Below are 11,121 nucleotides of genomic sequence, written 5' to 3'. Positions count from 1 at the left end.
CCTTCCAGCCCATATGATTCTATGATTCTCTGATTCTATGGTCCTTGGAGGCAGGTTGGAATAAGGACCAGCCCAAGGAGATAAACCTAACAGATACGCAGCGGACATCACAGGGAGCCAGCCAAGAGTTTGACAGAGACCTATTGCTTCTCTAAACGGTTTTCAAGCTGAGCTTCAGGAAGGGTGGCTGAACTAGCAAATTTAAAACAGCTATGGTGGGTAGATGTGTAACAGATAGAGTATCTGTCAAGGATGAATGAATAAGTGCTGGAGGGAAAATTAGTCATTCTTTAGCTTTATCTATAATGAGGCAAATTGATTTTGTGTGTGGAACAGCTCAAGTTTATCCTGGAAAGTCCTAGTGGCAACAATTTAAAGTGTCACCCCTAATCAGAGAAAATAGTAAATTTAAATATGGAAATTATACTTGGTGTTGAATGATTGTAGCTTAAATCAAATGACTATAAATGAAGGCTTATCTTCTATCTTCTGTAGCCATGTGCAAATTACTTAATGTCCATATGAGACAAGTCACTGCCAACCTTCAAGATACTAACTGAAGCTGCTCCCTGTTTCCTGTAGGGGAGCAACAGACACATTTCAGTTTTCTTCCAAGAACGTTGGGGATATTGCAGCCATCTGTGTTGGTCATTGCCCAAAAGATGGGAAGAAGTCATCTGCAAAAGCTGATGTCTTCTGGCACGTTCAAGAGATTATCGTAATGGAGATGGAGCTTTGCAACAAGTAAGTGCCTTCTTATCAGCAAGGAGCTGCTTCCATGGGGAAGCTGAGCAGCTCTACATGTGTCCTCCTGAAACATTTGAGCCTTAAGCAACAGCAGGAAGCCTTACCAAATCTTAATCCCTTTCTGAAAGCTAAGGACAAGTTGTTTGGTGTGTTGGGTGCAGAACATCCCTGCCTGACTTCCCTGTGCAGTTTCTGAGTTGTTGGAGAGGGTGTTTGCATATACAGGGAAGTTTATAAACAAGTTGGCTTAGGTGAATCTCTCAGCTACGACAAATTAATGTCTCGGCTTGTGGAAAATATTTAAACTGACTGAAATTTAAGGGGTTTGTAGGAAACTCTGTACAGACTGGCCTTTAGGTAAGTCTTGTAAAAAGAGCTCCTAGAAAAAAGTTGTAAGACAAAACCTGAACCTCCAATTCACACCAGTTTGGATGAGAGATTCTTCTGGTATGGTCCAAAAGACCCACTGGAAAGGTTGCAGTCATCCCGTTCAGTTACTCTGATTTGAATATGACTGAAATCTTCCATGGCCAAAAAATGAATGTGTCTGAAGAGCCGTGAGCACATCAGGTCCTGCACGCTTTGGTCTGAGCTCCATCTTTGGAAGGGTTGACATTCACAACTCAGGGAGCAGATAGCACAGGGACTATGCGGGAGCTGGAGAAGATTGTCCATTTGCAGAACAAACTGCTTTTCAGAGAAAATATCCACAATGTTAATCGTGGATTTCTTTTCTTCACCATGATATGTTCGTTGCTGCTAAAGAATTTAACTATAAGGAGTTTGTTACAATCGAGACGATTGAGTGTTTAAGAAGAAATCCTTGAATTTTTTTTTTTAGAAGCTAAGAGTCTCTCCCAGCAAATTAATCAGCCAGTAGAAGAGCCATAATAATATTTGCTGAATGAAAACTCAGTCAATTACATACTAAAACTCCTGATGAGGGAAAACCTGGAACCCTTAAAGTCCAGCTGTGCAATCAAATCCGTGCACCAAACTCACTGGGACCACCCTGAAATAGCTGAAACAGTATGTTTTGAAGGGGCCAAAGATCTTTTTGTAAAGCCCCAGGTTTTTTTAAAGTTGTTTTAAACTAAAGAGAGCAGCCAGGACACACCGACAAAGCCTGCAGCCTGTCATTGCACTGAAGCAGGGCTCCAGCTGTGCAGACACAGCTCTTCACAGCAGTGTTTGCTCTACAAACGATCAACTGGAGCAGATTGCACCGTCAGAGCAAGTTCTTGCTTCAGGTATTCCGGATCCTAAACATCCCAAAAAAATTCACCCAGACAAGCCAAAGACCAAATTTAAAGTTGTGAGATTGCCGCAGCAATAGTTTTGAATTATACTGAGATTTTTGCCTTTTAGTAGTGGATCTTAGTATGGGAGAGGGCTGTATTTAGAATCTTTTTCTTGCAAATCCCATGGCCAGAAAGGTCACTTTTTTTCTTCTTACCCCTCATAAAGACTAACGTGTTCTGCTGTAACTCCAGACCATGAGACATGACATAGCCCAGGAAATAAAACTGCAGCATCAGGCAACCCCTCCACCCCATTCTCATGCAGTTTTTCTGTCCCTGAGCCTGAAATTTTCCTCCCACTAGAATTTCTCATTTACAAAGCTACTTTCCAGAGAAAGGAGTGCTTTATTTTGACTGCAGAAAATATCAAAACTGTTGGAAGTGCTTAAGAAGCACAGCACTGCTGGAATCGCAGTAACCCTTTCCTCCAGGTGTTTATTTCACACACATGCACTGCAATCCAGCTGCTTTCCCTCCAGCGAGACCTGCTGCAGTTCGGTGAAGGCAGGGGGAGGCGGAAAAACTCATTTGGAAATGATCTGCATCATTGGAAATGAAATACATCACTAAAAGCAGAGTGCTCCAGCCTCTGGCCGGGTGCCAGGTAGGCGGTAATTTATGGATGTGCTGTGTGCTCCCTGCACATCACCAGCACCAGCACTGCAGAGCCAAGGGCTTTCAGCATCTGGTACCTATCATTTCTGTGCTCAATGCTTTTTTTTTTTGTTTTTTTTTTGCCTGCTAAGGATGGGCTGGGTGATCTAGATGAGGAAAGCAGGGGGATTTAAACCTCCTCCTCCCATCTTTCCTGTTTCTTTTTTTCCTAGTTCCTAGCCCAACCTTAACCATACCATCAGTGAGGATAATTGCTGATGTCCCTGCTCTCAGACCAGTTACATTGAGCAGAACTGGGCTGCATTGACTGTGGGGTTGATTACTCGTCCTGCCTCGGTGGGTCTATAAGTGGACGTGCCATCGCATCGGCAAAAGAGGTGACAAGTGTCCCACACCAATCCTGCCATGTGTGGGGCGTCTGTGGCTGTCTAGGGAGATGTTGGGTTTTCCTGCTGCCGTCGCAACATTCAGTCACAGAGAAACTCTAGTGCTAGCACATATATGGAAAAGTACTGAAACAGCATTAATATGGGGCAATTTAGTATCATGCCCAGTCCATAACATTTGCTCAATAAAGTGGTCATCCATACTATTGACATGCTGCTAATTTTCCTTCGGCAGATACTTTTTCAAGTGCAATGCAAAAATCCCTCTGCATTACAAGAGACGGGACTACAAAGTCTTTGAGTGTGCCAAGGTCACCGAGAGCTTTGCTAGCAAAGCCCGGAGCTTGGTGCCAGTCAAATACGAGACCATCGTCGTCACAGGCTTCGAAAAGGGCGCGGGGACCGACGCCAATGTGTTCATCACCATCTTCGGGTTGAATGGGGACTCAGGAAAGCGGGCGCTGAAGCAGAAATTCAGGAACCTCTTTGAGCGGGGTAAAACCAACAGGTTTTACCTGGAAACGCTGGACATGGGAGAGCTAAAAAAAGTCCGGATTGAGCATGACAATAGCGGTCTGGCACCGGGCTGGCTGGTGGAGAGGGTGGAGATCACCAACTCGGCGACCGGCGTGACCACCATATTTCCCTGTGGGAAGTGGCTGGATGAAAACCGGGGCGATGGGTTAATCTGGAGGGAGCTTTTTCCTAGGTACTGAGGAGGGCAGGGTTGCAGGAGGGTTTCGATCCTTTCTCCATGCGTGTTTTTCTCATTATATTGTTTTATATTGCATTTTACTTTTAAAACACTGCCTTTTGTATTGAGAGATTTTTAGTAGCAAGATGTGCTTCCTGTGTTAACATTTTGTAAAAGTAATGCTGCTTTTTTTAGAGCGCATATAAAATTGTGAATGAAATAAATACATTTCTTGCTTATTTATGATTAAAAGCCACAACTAGCAGAGCCATAAACTATCCTTTAACAGCTCAGATGCCGCCTTCTTCATTCAGTGCTTCGCCCTGCCAGAGCTGGGAAAGTCCATTGGCCTCTACCACTGATGGGCTCCCCTTTCAGATGAGTAAAGAGGATAAGGGAATTGAAGCAATGTATTTAAGAAAATTGAGCTTGGAGATCCCAGTTTTTCCCACTTCTGGCAACTGTGAGTGCTGGAAGTCTGTACACGCACGTGCACACCCCCAGAAGGCACCGCATCAAAAGAAGGGGCCACAGCAGGGCTTTCTGCAGGGAGGTTGGGAAGGACCTGTTATCCACCCACCCAGGTCTCGAGGGGTGGGATCTGGGTGGTGTTTTCCACCCATGGGCTTTCCCTCCCAAGTCAGACCCAGCTCTTTGGGGTGAATTCATCCAGATCTGCCTGGAGCTGAGATCTGCAGTTACAGCAACTGGAGCAAAATACCTACCAGATAATCGATTCCTCTGCAAGGAAGCTGTGCTAACCATATTCAAAGCCATCTCAGAATAATCTTACCCTATATGGCCTGAATACCAACTCTGTTTCAGAGCAGCTGCCTTCATTTTAAACTTTTTCTTTTAACAAAGATTGCTGTTTTGATTTTTTTCTGTGATGGAGCAGGGATTTCCTGGCCGCAATAAGGAGATGTGTTCCTGTAGGTGAACCCTTCCCAGCTACTCACATCTCTACGGGTACTAACAAGAAATGTTGTTTGCAAATCTTTACTTCTGGAGCCCCATCTCTGTCCCCAGGGAGCAAAGCAGCAGGGCACATCCTTCAGAGGAGAAAGGAGGGTGTCTGAGCCATCACAAGAAGAAGACCTTCCTCCTGATCCAGCAGTGTCCTAGGAAAGGTCATTTCCCTCTCCCAGAAGCTGGTTTTAAACAAGCACTTTGTGCAAACAGGGATCAAATGGGTCAAAAAAAAAAAAAGGTTGGACTCGATGATCGCAGCGGTCTCTTCCAACCAAATCAATTCTGTGATTCTGTGAAAAGTGGGTTAAACCCGCTGAGCCCACCCACCCCATCAGTCCCTGGGTTGGGGACGATGTTTTCTTCTGCTGGGACATGACCTGGCTGTGCCTGGCCACAAGGTAGGACTGTCCCACGGCTGAATCCCTGCCTGATCATGGGCAAAGGAGACCCCAGCAAAGGCTCATGGTGTTCAGACAGGAGTTAGGAATGTATTGCAAGTGCTGTTGATTGCTCCTGGATATTTGAAAGCTGCTGCAGCCCACCAAAGCCCCGCCAGGGATGTACTGCATCTTTATTTTCCGCAGCAGGCACCACCGAAGAGACTTGAGCTTATTCAGGACTGTCTGTGCCAGCTCGCAAATAATAGCTCAGACTAATTCGTTTTAGAAACTTTTATGGTAACTGATGGTTTTGGAGCAGAGCAAGTTGCTTAAATGAGCTCAGTAATCAACCTCATCAATGATCAACTACTCACTGATGGGAATAATAATAGCGGCCTTTACTGGCTGGATTCTCCCTCACCGCTGCAAACTGGTGCTACCAAGCTCTGAGCAGCGACTGAGTTGGGGACTGAGAGCCCACAGGAGGAGCAGAACAGACCTCAGGAGGGGTGAAGGTGGGTGCTGGGATCAGCAGGCATGTTACATCCCTGGGACCCTGCTGGGATGGGGCTCAGGCTGGCTGCCCGGACAGCGAAGGGGTCCCACAAGCAGAGTCTGGAGCATTTACTTTTGCTGCACTTACGCAGTATCGTTGCCAAGCAGCAGTTCCCCAGTGGGTATTTTGAAACAAAAAAAAAAGGCTCAGGCTTTTGAACTCTCTGCTTTCCCTCTGACTCCAGTCTACCAAGGCTATGAAAAAACCCTCCCTGACAATAGATTTGTCCCGTTTTTAGACAAATATGCGCTGCAGTGAAATAGGAGTTTTTCCCATTAAAATGCTGTAGTCCCAGCGTTTCCAGTTGGTTCCAGTCAGCACCCAGTTGGTGCAGAGATGTCAGAGATGCTGGTTTTACAGCATCACTGCGTTGCAGCAGTTTAACCCCTGAGTATATTCAGTGTGACACACGTGGGACCTGTACTGCTCCATCCTTCCAGTCCCTGGGAGCAGTAAGGCAGCTCCTGATCCACACACCATCCCCACATGGGGCAAGGAAGAAAGAGGAATCCTTCTCTTGCGTATGAGATGTGCTCACATCTGAGAGTAAGCACATGTAACAACTAGCCACAGCCACGGGTTGAGGTCCTGTTTTTCTTCGGGGTCACCAAATCTTTGTGTAGGTGAGAGATGGGATTGTAGATACCTGGGTTGCCATCAAAACCATCTGCCATCCCTGGATGGGCATGTTCGACACAAAAGCTATGCTGACCTCCAGGCAATGCTGCTCTAAAATGAGCTGAGGGGGAGTTTGCTGATACGGGGTCAGCAACCTCACTGCCTCCCAGGAAGGCAACATTGGCAAAGCATGAAAAAAAATCTGCTTTTTTCTTCTAAAGACTTGAACAATGCCCCTTGTTTGTGCAAAACTCAACTCCACCCTTGCTCTGGGGAGTCGTTTTGTTGCTACAACAACTAATGCTACAAAAGTAGTAAGGCAAGAGTGGAGTTTTTCCAAGGGCTGGATTTGCATTAAGCTGCTAAAACCAACATCTTCTTGGCCAAGCAGAGAACTGGGGAGGAGAAAATTGTCCTAGCGCTGTGCCTTTTGCTGGGGCAGAGCAACCCAAGGCCGTATGTCGGGCAGATGCACAGCTCCTGCTCCCCCCTGCCACCCTCTAACTTTTGGGGTTTTTTTCTCTTTATTTCTTACTTGATGGGGTTTTAATGCACATGCCTTCATCCAAAAAACATTAATCAATCAGATAAGAAGGAAGAGCAAAGGACAAGGATGGTGACGCTCAATGGGAGTCTGCAAAACCAGGCTATCCCATTGTCTCTGTGGTACCCATCATTATGAGAGCCCGATAAAGTGCTGTGTTTACAAAAGCTGCCAGTGAAAACAGATATAACCAAGGAGTCCTTTGCATTATTGGATGCTAAGAGGGACTGGTTGTCTTTTGCTGCAGGACACAGAGAATTATTTGAAAATCTCTAAGAAATTGTTGTGAAACATTTTTGATGGCATCATATACCTACACCAACCTTACATGCATGAAGGCAGAATAACTGAGGGCTGCAAAGTATCGATCTTATAATCTCCCCTGCCACATCCTTATGTGTAGAGGTCCATTTTGACATAGAAAAAAGCTCCATTTAAAAAAACAACCCCCCCAAAAAAATTATATTTACTCATGAGATTGTACAGCTCTGACCTGCAACCTGGGGGCCAACCGAGCATATAGAAACTACAAAACACAAATCAAGGCTAAGCTTCCCGACACCGGGCAGCTGCTGCGAGAGCAGATGCTCTCAGTGAATAAAGACATTGCATCTTGGCCTGTGTTGTTATACCTTAATGGGCACAACCCCTCTCCTCCCCAGCATAGTCGCCGCGCTTGGCAGGGTTCTTATCAGATCGCAGCGGTGTGTTTACTGCAGCAGTTTTGAATCAAAACCGATTGCTATCATCTCAAGCAACTCTCTCAGCACCGTTACCCTTTCAAAGGACATCGGCGAGATCTCAGTGAGCAACTGAGATTTCCCCCAGCTGGACCAGCAAGTCATTTTTAACCTGTTTTTCTGAATTTGTAAAAGCTTCCTATAACGGGAGCTTCATATTGCCTGAATATGGTGCATCCCTTATACAACCTTTGTTGGATGCTGGAGGAGGCGGCGATCGCCTTCGGCTACGGGAACCAAATCTCTGTGATCAGCAGCCACCTGTCTCCAAGGCTTATTTAGTCTAATCACATAGTCAAAGCTGGGGACTGGTCTCAGCCTTTCTACATGAAATGCATGAGCAGAAACAGCTGAATCAAGAGCGCGTAGGAGCGGAGACTGGCACCATTCATTGTGGGGAAAAATAAAAGTGCAAGGGGACCTATGAAATTAGCTGTGCAGGATGCAGAGTTGGGTGTATGGCCCATTGGATTCTCCAACAGGTAAGAAAAGGATTGAAAATACCTTCAAATATATCTGCATTAGTTTGGAGGAATTATTTTTTTTTTCCAATAAGTTTCTCTTTCCTTAGTTGTTAAACAGGAGACCACAGGCAGGGAGATGCTTCTCCACTGGGAGGATGGAGGACCTGTCAGCATCTCCACAGGACTTGCTAAAGATATCCTACAGGCACCATGTGATGTGTTTAGAGGAGAAATCTCACTTCAATAGGCAATTTCCAGCCTAGTTTCAGAAAGTGATTTTGGTAATTGATCACCAAACTGGTGCCAAAGGACATCACAGACGGCAGCGTGCCCGGTGTGGACAGCCTCACCTTGCCTCTGCCATCGAGCTCAAGCACCAACAGCCTCTGCAAACCAGCTGGGCAGAGCATTTGATACCCCAGCAGCGCCTCTTCTGCACATCAAAGTCCAAAGACATATGCAGCGAAAGAAGAATTAACCCTGACAAGAATCAAGAAACGAGCGGTAAATAAAGACCAAGCGATTGCCCTGCCAGGCGACTTCTGTGTGGCACAGGTTTATAGTTAGCAATGCAGTTTGTTTTATTAGTTATAAATAAAGTACAAAAAATCCACCAAAAGTGAATCTAAGCATTTACACAATTTCTAATGTCTTTTCATTTCTTCAATGCACTATTGCTTTAATATTAATAATAAATATTTTTCTAGCTTTCTTCTATAAAATAGTCTATGTAGCAAAATGTTGCACAGCACAACAGAACAGCAGTAGGAGTACAAAAATGTGGGTGATCCTTTCACCAGCCCGGGTCATTAAAGGAGAGGATTTTTTTGTTCTCTCCCTCCTTGTTTTACTTATCCCTTTTACCGTGTCTTTGCGAGGGAGGGGGTAACAACCGACCCCCTGTCCCTGCACGGCTCAAAACCACAGCTCCAGGCTACAGAGGAGGAGTGTTACAGAGCAGCAAGGAGAAGAAAAAAAACACAGATAGGTTTTAAACCCAGGATAAGGCAAAGTCAACATAGCAGAGCAGCACCCTGAAGGGACAGAGAGAAAAAAAATTAAAGTACAGTCATTTTGTGCCTTTCTAACCCAAAAGAGAATTGCATCCGAAGCTTTTTTTTTGGGGGGTAGGGGTGGTTACCGGCTGAGAACATGCATGGAACCCTATTTCTGTCCATACATGCCCAAGCACCTATGCTGACCAAGAGCAGTTATGGCTTAAAGCTTAAAATATTATCCAAGGTGCTCTAATCCTCTTGCGAGGCTTGAGTACTTGAGATTCAGGAGCCTTTTGGGAAAGAGCAGTGTGCTACGAGAGCGGTGTGGCCGTGGATGGAGATGGGGATGCTCGGTCACAGGAGCAGGACATTGGGGTTGACCCCCTTCTTGGGGACAGGAGGGTTCTGGTGCAGGTCCCAGCTCTACAGTGGATTAAAAAGCTCCAAGTTGAGGTCTCCCCCTTAATGGTGGGGATGAAACCAATTGATCAAGAAGATCAGCACTGAGGGCTTCTGCTCCACACACGTTCCACAGCTGGGTTATGGCAAATGCTGATGGCCAGGCATTACAAAGGGATGCCGAATCGCTCCTACGTCCATCCCAGCCCCTCTCAGCTAGCCCAGGGGTCAAACCTTAAAACTTGCAGTGAATCCCTCAATTTTGTAGCCTCCAAGCTCAGACTCAATCAATTGCCTCCTTCATCCTCCCCGCAGTGCCTGGCTGGGTGCGTGTACAGAGGGTGAAAAAAAGCCAGACTGAGCACCGATAGCCGCCAAAAATTGGACAGAGCCACCACACCTGGGCTTCCTTCCTCAGCTTTTGAAGCAATTTGTAGAGTCTTGCACTAAATGCATGCATTGCCCCAAGCACAGCCTTGTAGCGGGGGCCCGCCGGGTGTTATTGCAGGGTAACACAAGCAGCAAGAGCAGTAGCATCACCAGCAGCGTCAGGGACGGGGCGGCAGCAAGAATCGACCGAAACATTTTTATTTTGCAGAACGCCGTTAATCGCCTTCAATGCGCGGGGACGCAAGTGAAAGGATCACCAGAGTTTGATTATGAGTGCAAATAATATTCATATATATGTGCTAAACACAGTCACTATATTGCAGTTTTCCACTATGTCACAGCATACAGAATCAAAGGTTTGCATTTTTATGGAATGTATCCAAGGTAACAGCACCACAGTAATACAGTTTGTAATCACACACCCTGATTTTTTTCTCTTTTTTTTTTTGACAAGATAAGCATTACCCCCACATCCCATGTTTAATTTTTTTTTTAAAGTACCGACGCATGCAAAGCATTCCATTCCCAGAAACGATGCAAAAATGAGGTAATAGGAGTAATAAAAAAAATTAGTATTAATTTCTAAATAAATAAATTATAATTAAAAATGCAAAAAACAACTATAAAAATAATTAAATAAGAACTCACAATATCTACAAGTTAGTCATAAATTATGATTGTTAAATATAAGGCATTTAAACTCACAAAACCCTGTAAACTATCAATGTTTTGTTCCTAGAGATCTTTTGTGGTTTGTTTCATTTTGTTTTTAAACTCAACCTGTTATCGCAACCTACTCGTACAAATTATTTAAACGCAAAGGAACCTGACACACCGATGCAACTCCAGACGCTGTAAATTCGCACGCACCTTGGGATCAGTCACTCACATGAGACCACGGGAGTTTGGTGCTTTTCTTCACCAAAATTATTTTTTTTTGTTGTTTTTTTTTTAAAAAACTGTGCTTGTTCATTAGGCAAATAGTAATACTTTCGCATAGGCTTTAAGAAAATGCGCGGTTCGGAAGCGCTCCTCGTTCCCTCCCCACCTGGTCAGGGTCCCAACCGCCCCATTCCTCCCCCTGCTTCGCCCCCAGCTCACGCCTGGACAGACCAGACCAGCTTACAGTGTACTTTACCAGCAAAGCCTTGCTTTGCTTTTCCATATTATTAGTAATATTAGTATTATTTTTAATGCTGCTTCAATCTGCTGCTGCTGGAGCAAGTCCTATAGGTATTGATGGACCACTCCTTGACTCATGGACATCAGGTCTGGGACCACCACATCCTCCAAGAAGTCATTGCCTGCGCCGGGTAG

The 11,121-nt window shown here is 45.2% G+C and overlaps 1 protein-coding gene across 1 annotated transcript; it reads left to right on the top strand.

Moving 5' to 3' along the window:
* Window positions 1–582: 582 nt before the first annotated feature.
* Window positions 583–3,758, top strand: LOC104166364 (lipoxygenase homology domain-containing protein 1-like; the record flags this gene model as incomplete). The annotated part of the gene is made up of 2 exons (XM_009706254.1): window positions 583–744; window positions 3,285–3,758. Coding segments are annotated over 2 exons (636 nt in total), but the record flags the coding sequence as incomplete, so codon positions are not given.
* Between the last annotated feature and the right edge of the window lie 7,363 nt (window positions 3,759–11,121).

This window comes from Cariama cristata, unplaced genomic scaffold (assembly GCF_000690535.1).
Source record: "Cariama cristata isolate BGI_N322 unplaced genomic scaffold, ASM69053v1 scaffold31508, whole genome shotgun sequence".
Classification (NCBI taxonomy): domain Eukaryota; kingdom Metazoa; phylum Chordata; class Aves; order Cariamiformes; family Cariamidae; genus Cariama; species Cariama cristata.
This window is presented reverse-complemented; position numbering and strand designations above follow the sequence as displayed.